General features: G+C 35.6%; 3 protein-coding genes across 6 annotated transcripts in view; 1 reads left to right on the top strand and 2 right to left on the bottom strand.

Moving 5' to 3' along the window:
* The window catches only part of LOC111456717 (solute carrier family 25 member 44-like), an 8,450-nt gene extending 3,905 nt beyond the window's left edge, over positions 1-4,545 (top strand). For both annotated transcript variants that reach the window (XM_023098689.1, XM_023098684.1), the window contains exons 5-6: positions 3,362-3,512; positions 4,026-4,545. In XM_023098689.1, the coding sequence (XP_022954457.1) occupies positions 3,362-3,512; positions 4,026-4,057 (183 nt within the window). In that variant the 3' untranslated portion in view covers positions 4,058-4,545. The remainder of the gene's footprint in view (positions 1-3,361; positions 3,513-4,025) is intronic.
* A 232-nt stretch (positions 4,546-4,777) lies between these two features.
* LOC111456734 (prothymosin alpha-B) lies at positions 4,778-7,337 on the bottom strand. 2 transcript variants are annotated; one of them, XM_023098709.1, is made up of 6 exons: positions 6,975-7,337; positions 6,811-6,863; positions 6,642-6,705; positions 6,472-6,514; positions 6,354-6,401; positions 4,778-5,174 (listed from the first exon to the last, which is right to left on the bottom strand). In XM_023098709.1, the coding sequence occupies exons 1-6, from the start codon at positions 7,175-7,177 to the stop codon at positions 4,950-4,952; spliced, it is 636 nt and encodes a 211-aa protein (XP_022954477.1). In that variant the 5' UTR covers positions 7,178-7,337; the 3' UTR covers positions 4,778-4,949. The 2 variants fall into 2 exon arrangements, with proteins under 2 accessions (XP_022954477.1, XP_022954485.1); XM_023098717.1 differs by having other exon boundaries at positions 6,811-6,890; positions 6,975-7,045.
* A 1,173-nt stretch (positions 7,338-8,510) lies between these two features.
* The window catches only part of LOC111456700 (eukaryotic translation initiation factor 3 subunit M-like), a 4,658-nt gene continuing 1,504 nt past the window's right edge, over positions 8,511-11,664 (bottom strand). The window contains exons 3-11 of one of the 2 annotated variants that reach the window (XM_023098678.1): positions 11,319-11,457; positions 11,026-11,238; positions 10,714-10,852; positions 9,620-9,770; positions 9,425-9,534; positions 9,248-9,345; positions 9,084-9,153; positions 8,739-8,850; positions 8,511-8,632 (exon numbers count right to left, since the gene is read on the bottom strand). In XM_023098678.1, coding sequence (XP_022954446.1) covers positions 8,761-8,850; positions 9,084-9,153; positions 9,248-9,345; positions 9,425-9,534; positions 9,620-9,770; positions 10,714-10,852; positions 11,026-11,238; positions 11,319-11,457 — 1,010 coding nt within the window. In that variant the 3' untranslated portion in view covers positions 8,511-8,632; positions 8,739-8,760. Of the gene's footprint in view, positions 8,851-9,083; positions 9,154-9,247; positions 9,346-9,424; positions 9,535-9,619; positions 9,771-10,713; positions 10,853-11,025; positions 11,239-11,318; positions 11,458-11,664 lie in introns of both variants that reach the window. The other variant, XM_023098671.1, reaches the window with a different exon arrangement.

The raw sequence follows: 11,664 nt of genomic DNA, 5'->3' as shown, positions 1-11,664 counted from the left end.
CATGAAATATCCCTCCAAAAAAAAAAAAAAAAAAAAAAAAAAAAGAAGAAGAAGAAGGGAAAAAGGTGCTGTCTTCTTTTAATTGGAAAATTAGTATGATGGATCCGATCTCCCGAACCAAAGACCAGCTATTGGGATTCTTTGTTTACTTTTTTCCAAAAGACTACTTGGAATATCCAAATCCCAACAAATGAACAGGAAAGGTGGAAGGGAAGAGTCACCTTATCTAGCACTTTTAGTGGCCTTGAAGAATATCCAAACCCCTTCTATATTAGGCAAACTTTCCTCAGTAATTTATTAGCCTTGGAAGGTCAAGTCCCCATGATTATTGACTCTCTCAAAAGTTTATTATAAATCGCACTCACCTCATTGGTTCATTCGCTAACAGCCTCGTTAGCGGCTAGGAGCATGATATTAAATAGGAAATTGCAAAAAAATTAAAATTAGGTCCAATTTGATAACGATATGGATATTGGATTTTGAAAATTATGCTTGTTTTTCATAATTTTTTTTTCCTTTTTTTTTATTAGAGACAATTTCATTGATGATTGAAATTTACAAGAGGGATGTATAATCCATGGTGTTTACAAAAAACCTTCCCAATTTGCAATGATGGAGGTATAAATGTAGGAAGTAAAAATTTTAGACAATTTACCCCAAGATATAGCTTGGTAAACAACATTGTCGAAAAATTTTGTATAGGTCTGTGTCTTTTCTGTAAATATTCTCTGATTTGTCATATCCAAAAAATCCTTTACCTCCCTAGGAAATGTGAGATGCCATCTAAATATATAGAGAATCGTATCTAGAAATTCTGAGCGTATGTGCATTGCATAAACAAGTGACTTTGTGATTCATTTTCTTTCTTGCATAATGGACACCAATTTGGAGAGAGTGATGTAAGACCTTCTTTTTTGAAGATTTTTACTTGTGCCGATGACTTTATGCGCTATTTCCCAAAAGAAGAACTTCACCTTTTTAGGTTGATGTCCTTTCCATATTGTCTTTGCTAGCGTGGGATTTGTTGCTTCTACTTTTTCCCTCATGTCCACCATCAAGGATTTTGTAGAAAAGACCCCATCAGGGCTGGAGAGCCAAGTTAGCGAGTCTTCTTTGCTTGACAATACCACAGGGTTAAGGGTTAAGGCTTAATTCGGCCCACTCCAGGTCCCAAAATTCCTACCAAGCTCCAGGTCCCAAAATTTGTTGACAACATTCCATGTTTCTTTAATTGTGGCTTTTTTGCTATGAGAGAGCCTGTACAAAAGTGGATACTTCAAGGCTAGCGTGGTGTTTTCAATCCATGGGTCGGTCCAAAATTATGTGTTTCCCCCATTCCCCACCTTATGGCGAGTTCGGTTGGTGATGAGATTTTGATGTTTCTTTATGTACTTCCCCCCTTTTGTAGAAGATGGAGGGGTGATTTTTGTTTGATGTAGGAGTATATTTAGCCTTTATAAGATTTCGCCATAAGGGCTTTTCTTCATGATGATATCTTCATATCCATTTGGCGAGTAGAGCTTTGTTCTTCTTCCTTATCGAGAGAAGACCGAGGCCTCCCTTTTCTGTTGGGAGGTTTATAATATTCCAACGAACAAGGTGTGCGTTTTATCATAATTTTGTTTCAATAGTTTTCCTCTTTATTAAGAAAACATTTGAATTCTTTGTCAAATTCCAAAAATAAAGAACCAGTTTTTTACCTTTTCTTAGCTTTCAAAACTTGGCTTCTATTTCGAATTTTTTTTTGTTAAAAGTAGTTAACAAAACAAGGAAAAGCATAGATGAAAGTAATATTTATAAGCTTAAATATTTATAAGCTTAGTTTTAAAAACCAAATGTTTTAGATATTTATATCTATATAGTGATTTGTTGAAGATCCATCCTTTTATATATATCTTAGAATGAGGGGATCGGTGGGTTTGATTGCTTTAGTCGTTCGTTTCTTGCACTATATGAAAGAAGCTGTACTCAAGTATGGCTTTCCATTGCATTCACTTGCTGGTTGTACTTGTATATCGTCCTGTGGAGAAACTCAAAAACTCTGCAGCAGTTAGCTTTGGCCTTGCTTGCGCAATCCAAAACCATTTGGCTTTGACAAAGGCCCCTCGGGGCGAGGGAGCTATAGACGCAACAACCTCTCTACTTGTTAAATATAATACCTTATATATGATCTTGTGAAGGCTGGAAGTGAGACTAATGATTATTCTAATGTCTCTTGGTTACCTAACTAAGATATGTGTTGAGTTTCTTGACAATGACATGTTAGTAGGATTTGGGCATTTGAGATTAGTAGAAATGCACCTAAGTTTCCAAAGAACTGACAAATATTTTATTTTAAAAAAAAAACCCATAGATTTTAAAAAGGGGTAAAATCTACCGATTTCTTTATATGGAAGGGTCTTATCCGGTCTTGGTCTGCCTTGATTTCATCCCTGTCATGACTTTCTGACTTTGAATCTGTCACCTAGCCTAGTAATAAGAAATTAATCCTAGGGGAATCGTTACAAGTAAGAGTTGAATTACCTTATTGATTGAATATCTCAAGACAAAAACACTTGTTTGAGATTCAAATCACTCCTCAAACAATATCGATTATGTCAAGCTTGAATGATTCTAAACATGTAACTTAAACTACATTGAATTCCAAAGAAAATTTAGTCATTGGCTAAAGGAAAAGGTAGGAACACTTAGCTCTAATGACAAGGAATCACTCCAAGGGAAACTAAAATTCAGATTATCTTGTTGATCAAATATCTCAAGGCAAGATTGAGATTCGAATCACTCCACAAGGAAGATCGATCATGTAAAGCTTGAATGATTCTAAACATGCAATGTAAACTATAAACTACATAGAATTGCAAAGACACTTAGCCCTTGCTAAAGGAAAGCACAAATTCTTCTTTTGCTATATTTTCTAAGTCTATTTTACAAAGTTAACATACATGGCTCTATATAGCCTCAAAATGATAACTCTTTAACCTTCCATGAAACATTCCAAGAGTGGTAAATTTCATACTTTATGACCATTATTAGCCGCTATGTATACTTTATGGTCATAATTAGCCGCTATGTATACTTTATGGTCATAATTAGCCGCTATGTATATAAGCCTTAAAATACATGAAAGAAACACCATAACTCTAAATTATCATCCACCCAAAATTTGTATCCATCCAAGAATAAATAGAACTCGATTCTTCTTTAATGTTAATGAATTGCAACATCTTTCGATAATTCGAACAACATTTTTTTTACATCTTGAAGTTTATCTTGTATGATTGATGTCTTAGGTTCATATCACCTGGATATTGCTATTACTACACTGGAGTTTTATATTTTAACAGGTTACGTTTGTTCATAGGTGATGGGTGATAAAGGGCAGACAGCAAGACAAATTGTTGAAAACTTAATCGCCGAGGATGGATGGAAAGGCCTCTATAGGGGGCTGGGTCCTCGGTTTTTCAGCATGTCAGCCTGGGGAACCTCGATGATATTGGCTTACGAGTACCTCAGTATGTTCTTCTCACTATATTAACCTGCACTCCATTCGTATTTCTGTTTTTAATTGTCAGTCTAACTAGAATTTGATGTTGATGGGACAAATGCACATGTTTTTATTTACGCAATATCATAGTCTAATTAAAATTAAAGCACCAATCCAACCTATATTTCTACGAGTACCCCGAAGATATTTGTCAAGGAAATTTTAAGGATGTTGACTTCTTAAATAAAAAAATATTTGTCCGTTAAGTCGATGCTTTTCCTAATACGAAGACTTGAGAAGAGCTTCAGAAAAGTTATTGTAAATCTTAAAAAACATCATTTCGAACCCTGTCCTGAACTTTATTACCTTTTTGATTGTTTGGCCGGAATGTGGTTTAAATCTACAGCAAGTTATTTACTTTGTATTTAACAGTCTGAGATATTTGTTGAATCTGTTTATTGTATCTGTGAATTATTTTCCCGCATCGCATGTAATCTTTTACAGTTAGTCGTTCTGATTTGATGTTGTTTTGCCAATTTAGAGCGCCTGTGTGCAAAAGATGAACAGACTTGATCGCAGCCAAGCGAAAGCTTTTTTGGTTTCAACTCTTTTCCCCTCACAACAAGGCCAGGTTGAGCATAGATTTCTATCCACACTTCAATTGCAGATAAGCATTGGTATTAAAGCATTCATGTATTGACTACAGAACAGAATTTCATTCATCCTAAAACCACATTGATTTTTTGGGAGAAGATCAAACAAACTGGTTCCTGAATTTTTTGGCATTTTCTTCCCATCACTCCTAACACGGTTTACTGTTGCCACTGCCCAATCGTGGACGATAGATAAGCACCTTTGTTAGCCAGATTTGCCTGGAACAAAGAGAGCTTAGTGAGATTTAAGTTGTAGGACCTTGACATCGTTTAGTTATTGTGTTCCTTCTGTAATCTAGCTGCTGGTTGATTTCCTTTGTAGTAGCAATGTGTTTAGTGGACTTGGTTCTACAAGTACATCCTTTTAGTATCAAAGCAATATATTGGCCATCTCGATCTCTTTTGACTTACATTTGCATTTACGTTTCCAATTGCTCAAATTCGTCTCATTCCACAAGCCCAAATCTCAAACACCATTGAAGTTTCTCTTTAATTTCTCACAACTCAAAATCATTGAATGAATATGGCAAAATCCCACTCCCATCTACTTTTATTTTCAAAAAAAATTTCTGTTCAGCATTACTCAAGTTTCCACGTAGTTGTTTTCAGTTTTCAAATAATTTTGCAAATCTCAACATCCCAAATTCTTATCAGGCTGTGTTGTCAAAATTTTTATAAAACGATAGTTGATCTTGATAGTACAAGCAAACGCACTCCTAAAAACAAAAGGACCCATCAAAATTGCCTTTCAAATAGAAATTGTTCATCAAACGACGCATGCCAAAATCATACCCCTAATCAAGATTAATGTACTATTCCTCGTTTTCATCTTTATCCTTCTCTTCATTTTCACATTCATCTTCGTCTTCAATAGCATCTTCATCTGTGTCATCAGTACTTTCATTGTCATCGTCGTCGTCCTCTGTTCTGCCTAATGCAGCCTGCTCTTCTGTTGACGAAGGAATTGAATCCCCAGTCTTACTTTCTTCATCTGCAGATTTATTCTTATTTGAAGTCTTACTTTTGCCTTTTTCCATCTGTTTCAATAAAATAAATTAAAAATGCATCAGGCAGGAAGAGGGGGAAAAACCAGAGGTACTAACACACACATTACAAGGGCATTTCATTTAGCAGCTGGTGTAGAAATTTCATAAGCATTGCTATGTACTTGTAAATATACAAGCATCAATATTTGATGGTCGTACGTACATCAGCATGCGTGAATGGGGATATGTTCTTTGCAGAAAACAAAACAAAGGATGTGACAGAAGAAAATCACACTAGAAATGACAATGTGATACTTAGCTACAAAGCTACTTAAATTTTATATGAAAAAGAACGAGCTTTACTAAGATGAATGAGAAAAAGAAAAAAAAAAACACCCACCAAAGAAAAACATTAAAAGGATCAAGACATCAAATAGGGCAACCTCCATTTAGGAATGACCCCTCAACAAAGCAAACAGAGGAAAAGGATTCTTAGTGAGAATGAAGATATAAACCGAGGAACTAAAGTGGGATAGAGCTATCAAAAAGCCAAGGATCCGCCACCATTAACAGAATACATAACAAACAAGTGGTAAAACTATTTGAGATTCCTTTCGAAGGAATCCTAGGGGTGCCCAAAAAACCTCACAATGAATTCCTACTGTTGGCGGTGTCATTTTTCAACATACCAACCAGTATTTCCTAGATTGACAAGACTTTATGGCTATGACCGACCAAAGAAGGGCAAACCAACATAAAAAATGTCACGACCACCTGATGGAAATTATTTAATGAGGCCACCACAATGTGTCTACCCCTAATATCAATTGAATACAAGTTTGAAGATGAAATGCCTCTAATCACTACTAAATACAAATTAGTAGTATTTCTACAATTTCTCGACAACTATGTTGTGGCAGACTACTTGAATAATTTCCTCACACCCAAAACAACTCACTCAACTTTTAAGTTTAACCTTATTTACGACTAGCTCTATATCGAGTCCTCACATGAACACAAAAGGGCGCTAGATGTAGGTAAGGTTGAGAAAAGACTCTTCCCCAAACAGAAAACAATAGGGGGTGATAAAGCTAAACATAAGCCTCCTCTCAATTCTGAAATACTAGACGAATGTTCTTGAAGTGCCAAAAATCTATTTGATTCACCAAATCTCTTTCATGGATTCATTCTGTAGGCAATTAAACAAAATCAAAAGAACAGGAAGCTTACAGCACGTAATAGAGTTCTTTTATCCCTTTCTCGAGCATTCTTTATGGCCTGCAGCAATCACCAAATCTGTAAGCTATAGTTGAAAATTTATCACCATCGAATGAGTGCCAAATCATACCTCTTGAAGCATCTTTTGCTCAGCCTCGACTTCAGAAATATCCCTACAAAAGGGGCAGATGGAAAGGCCTTAATATTTCACAAACTTCTTGGCTAAAGACATCAACATTTGAATATAGATTCAGTGCACAAGATTCAGGCATTAACATTCAGTAATGAATATAAACACACCTTCCAATGGTTTGGTCTACACGACAGCGACACTTTGCGCATACACCTTGCTGCTTGGCACAACCTACAAGAACATCAGTTCCAGGTAGAAAACTTAGGATACACATAAACAAGGGGTGGAACAACTTAAACCCACATAAACAAGTGAGATACTGAGAATTAAACTGACCAGGACAGAGATTATGATACGCTTGACGAACAGCCCGCTTCGAACAAAGTTGACTGCGATACATTCAATCAATTCGAGAACTAAAATTTGCAACCCATCTTCAGAGAGACAGACAAATTAACAAACAGAAGAAAGAAAGAAAGAAAATGAAAAGGAATACGCACCATTTAGCAGGTTCAGAAAGGGGTTTGTACTTGCCGTAACGGCGTTTCCAATCAATTTGGTCCTTGCAGCGAAGACAAACTCCAGTGATCTCGGATAGTGGGCGGAATCTGCCTCCAACCTCCGTTTCGTTGATTTTGCGGCCGGCGTTGGGTTTCCAAGCGTATTTGTTTTGGTGCTTCGGAGCACCGTGCTTGCTGCTCATTCTGAGTATCGCGGGCTTTACACTAAACCCTAATTTTCTTTTTTTCAGATTGAGAAATAGAGCTGTCCAATTCAGTAAGAACAAGCCAGACACCAAATGAAAATACGAAAGAGAACACAAATAAAAAGGAAGGGTTTGCAATATTGAAGCTGATGGATCTCAACAAAAGTTCGTACCTTTAATTTGTATCAGTTTAAACTTTCTTTTTTTTTCTTTTTTTTTTTTTTTGGTTCCATTTTTTTCATCCTTACTACTTTACAATTTATTATTATTATTATCATATTATCTTACTTCACTATGTTCTATTTGATTTTTTAGTTAGAGCATACATAATTAATTATTCAATTTGATCAATTAAATTTTTGTATAATTTTAATAAAATCATTTCTTTGATTATAATAATTAAGGTTTATTACAAAATAAATTCAAAAATCTAAAATTTAAGGGTTGCAAATTCTAGTATGGTGTTTTTTTTTCGTTGTTTAGTTAGAATTACATATCGACCACATAAACATTCTTATTTAATATACGCCTAGATATGAATTATTGAGGAGACCCAATCGACCAAATACATTTTCTTTTCACTTTCATGTTTATACTTTTAGAGGATTTGAATTAAAAATCTTTTTAATATATGAATTTCTAATTCACAAATATTAAAATCAACCAAAACCTTGAAACAAGAAAAAACAAAAAAAAACAAAAAAAGCAATGCTACTTAACTATTCTTGACATGAAGCTCGAAAACATGAATTGCAAAATTTAAGAAACTCTTCACTAAGCTCGAAAGAAAAAAAAATGGTAAATCACCTAATGTTTGTTTAGTTCCATCTTTCGAGTTGGGAGAGGGGCATAACGAACTGGACGGAACAATGTTAGAAAATGTCCTTCATTGGATTGGTTGGGATTAGGGTGAAGTTACAAGATCCAATTTCTCTATGCGAAATTATTCTCTATTTTAGATCTGAAATATATATAACATTATTTACAACAATCGGTGTTTGGGGCCAGATACGGGGAAAGAATGTCCCAATCCCCGCCTCCATCAAGGCACATCCCCCCAGGGGTTGCATCTCCATGGGACATTTTGACACCTCCCATGCCGAACCATTTTCAAGTATGGGGCATTTGAAGCTTGATGTACAAAAGAAGAGAAGCAGGCATAATTTATATCATGTTCACAAAGCAGGACTGACCAACCCATAACGATCAGACGTGGATAACAAAGAGATGTTTAATTAAGTCTAAACTAGACATGACATGGACACATAACTATAGAAAAAGAACAACCATACCTATTATTAACCAGACAAATAAAATATATTTAAACGAATTGATCTAAGGTGGGATGAAAACAAAAAATACCACTACTCAAATAAATTAAGATCAGAGAGCCGATTGAAAGTCCTGGAGTGTAGATGATTGATACAGTCCACTAATGTAAACCAACGGCTCCTATTCAAATGTAGTTCTCCATGTCAAAATTTGAACAAATTCAGAGGAATGAGCAGAACATGAGACATCCTAGTATTAATCAGGAACGGTAGGCGATTTAACTTACAGATCAACAAAAAATCCACTCTTCAGCGAATTGCCAAACCTTGCACAGCCTGTGATCCATCATCAACTATTTTGTTTGCTCGTATGGTGCCAATCACATTCGCAATATTACCCTGCAAAAGTATCGACCATTGTAGTGTTATTAAGGCAGAAAATCATAGGGAAAGGCAGAGAACAACTACTCATTGTCCTTGCTAATGGAAATTTAGGTATCCAGATGTCGAGACTACAGAATTAATTTTCAAGTTGCCTGCTAAAAAGGAAGTGTTGCACATGTAGAGGAAGTTCGACAACCAATGAGATATTATCTATCTTGATATTATGAGAAACAAAATAGAAAGTTTACCCTCCATGTAGCTAGCTTCGTCCTAAGTGTTTCCCATTGATACTGCCCAAATACACGCTCAGTACATCGGCTGCACACGAGCATCCAAAAGCTATTAGTTCTAAATAAACTTAGGCTAACCAAAAAAAAGGGAATTGCAGCCATGTGGATACAGTGTAGCACACCTCACAATCACGACTTCATTCATCTGGTCCATTTTGCAGTCAATCAACTTGGAAGCAATGGCCTTCACGACCCACAGTTCCACCTCATCATCATTGATCTAAAGCACAGATCACAATCAAGTCCTTGATCAAAATAAAATTCAAAAGAAAATCCTGTAAAAGGTAATGTCTATCTACCCTAAGTGTGTCCTTGATGAGAGAATATGGAATGCGGGCAGATTCATTTGAGCCAAGATCCACCAATGACAATAACCTCATTTTTGCTATACAGTCTTCATGGACGAGACCTACACCAGAGTAAAGAATACATCCAGCAAATATGAGTAAAAAAATTCGCTCTTATTTTTAGAGTTATAACTTTGAGAATTTTACCATAGCTTTTCAATAAAGAAGAATTTGCAGCTTGAAATTCCAAGTAAGCATCCAATCTCTGAGCCAGAAAAATCTTCAGAAGCTGATAAACCAAAGAATATTTGGCATCATTCTCCAGTTGCCCTACAGCAGGCATGTCTAACAAGTCACACTGCAAACATAGAGAAATCACACTTCAGTGAGCTTCAAATTTAAAACACAAATGCGGAAATAAGCTATCGTGTAAAATATTCTCTTTTAATTCAATAAGTAGCCAATAGAAATAAACAAGCCAAAAAAAATGCATCCTTAATACTTGCATGAAGTCCAAAGAACTTTATAAGAAAATTTTCATAGTTTTTTCAACAGAAAAATAACAACAACTAACACGGGAAACATTTCATGAGAAAATGAATGACATCCTCACAATGAAAATGAAGAAGAAAGAAGAAATTATTGAAAAGTAAGCCATCAAAAGTACAAAAAAGAACCAAACATAGCCCGAACCATCAATGTGAAAAATAATACTCGATCTCGCAAACAACTTCCCAACAAGTCCCCTCAAATCATCCATTTCCTCACCCAGGTTTCGTTTCACCCAGCCAAAATTCTCCAAGAATCAGTATTCTCCTACCAAACATCTTCGACTGTGATATCTTTGAGCTCATAAACAGCAAAGAAGATATTGGCTACTTATCTAAACATTCATGCAAAATGCTTTCTCATATTTTCCAGTCTATAAAGAATGAGGCAGGAGGATTCTAGCTAGAGGAAATCCCAAATAGACCAAGAGTAAACCAAGATGCTTCACCTCATAAACCCTGCCAAATGGCAAGTTCTTATGAGTTCCCAACGTATACCAGATAAAACCAATAAAACAGTGGGCCCCATCAATCTAAAGCCAAAATACCATTCCAAGGTGCTAAGTAGCAATATAGTGAAAAAACAGCTCATCAAAGTATGAACAGAAAGATTGACCAACAAAAGAGTTGTCCTAGAGCCCTAGTGCTAGATGTGATGCAGAATCAAATGGAATTGTAAAAATGCAATAAGTTGTTTGAACTATACTAAAATAGCTTTGAAAATATAATTCACTACAGAAGATGCTAAAATACCTTAAACATGTTTGGTGCCCTTACGAATTCAACAATTGCATGAGCAGCTTCCTCCTTTGCTTCACTCAAGGTATGGGCATCTTCACCGGAGAAAGTCACCAAGTATTTGGTAAGGAACTTGAAATAATCATTTGCGGCACTGAAATCAAAGAGAAGATAACAACAACAAATTAAGTTTTAAATTATTGGTAAGCGTAAACACATTCCTCATATCAAAAGGAAAAAAGAAAGAGGTAACAAATAGTGTAAGTAAAAACGTGATAAGGATAATTAAATGGCACTTGTTTAGTGGCATAATTCATTCTGTAATACCTCTTACTTTCTTTCAAAACATTAGCGATGGCGAGGAAAAGTTGTCTCTGCTCTACAATTCCAATATTCCACTCTCTCAAGAAACTCTCCATCTTTTTTAATGATGGAAGTATATGTTCAGGGACCTTCCCCTTAAGAGCTAAATCTAGGGCCTTCATGTAAACATGGAACCGACAATATGGATCCTCAAGTAAGTTGTACAGATTGAACAAGCTGTAAAAGAGGAAAACTTGAGGGAAAAGGAAAAAAGAGACCAAATCATACAATCAAAATATACAAATTAGATGCATTACATCTTTAAGCGCAGTGCAGGTTTGTCATTTGGTTGTTGGCCAATCTTTGAAGATATAAGCTCTGCCATTTCAAGCAATTCTTTTTGACTCCCAGACTTTGTGACAAGATTACAGATAACAGTGAATACACACTCAAGATCTGTTCCAAAAGAAAAGAACTGAATCAGTTACACGGATGAAACATTCTCTCTCCTCCACTTTCTTTCCTCCACACGACATTTCTATTATTCCACTTGAAAGTTTCATACGATAATAGTAACAATAAAAGAAGCAACCTCAACTACCTTCATTCTGCTACAATTTCAACTCTTGAACAGAAGGTAATCATCACCCCCCCCCCCCCCAA

The sequence above is a fragment of the Cucurbita moschata genome, unplaced genomic scaffold (genome assembly GCF_002738365.1).
Source record: "Cucurbita moschata cultivar Rifu unplaced genomic scaffold, Cmos_1.0 Cmo_Scf00002, whole genome shotgun sequence".
In the NCBI taxonomy this organism is placed as follows: domain Eukaryota; kingdom Viridiplantae; phylum Streptophyta; class Magnoliopsida; order Cucurbitales; family Cucurbitaceae; genus Cucurbita; species Cucurbita moschata.
This window is presented reverse-complemented; position numbering and strand designations above follow the sequence as displayed.

Bases quoted from the DNA above. Each gene is read 5' to 3' on its own strand.
- LOC111456734 (XM_023098709.1), bottom strand. From the start codon at position 7,177: ATGAGCAGCAAGCACGGTGCTCCGAAGCACCAAAACAAATACGCTTGG. The intron at 6,706-6,810 runs GTCAGTTTAATT...ATGTTCTTGTAG, and splicing joins GTATCATAATCTCTGTCCTG to GTTGTGCCAAGCAGCAAGGT. The intron at 6,515-6,641 runs GTGTGTTTATAT...CCCCTTTTGTAG, and splicing joins GTAGACCAAACCATTGGAAG to GGATATTTCTGAAGTCGAGG.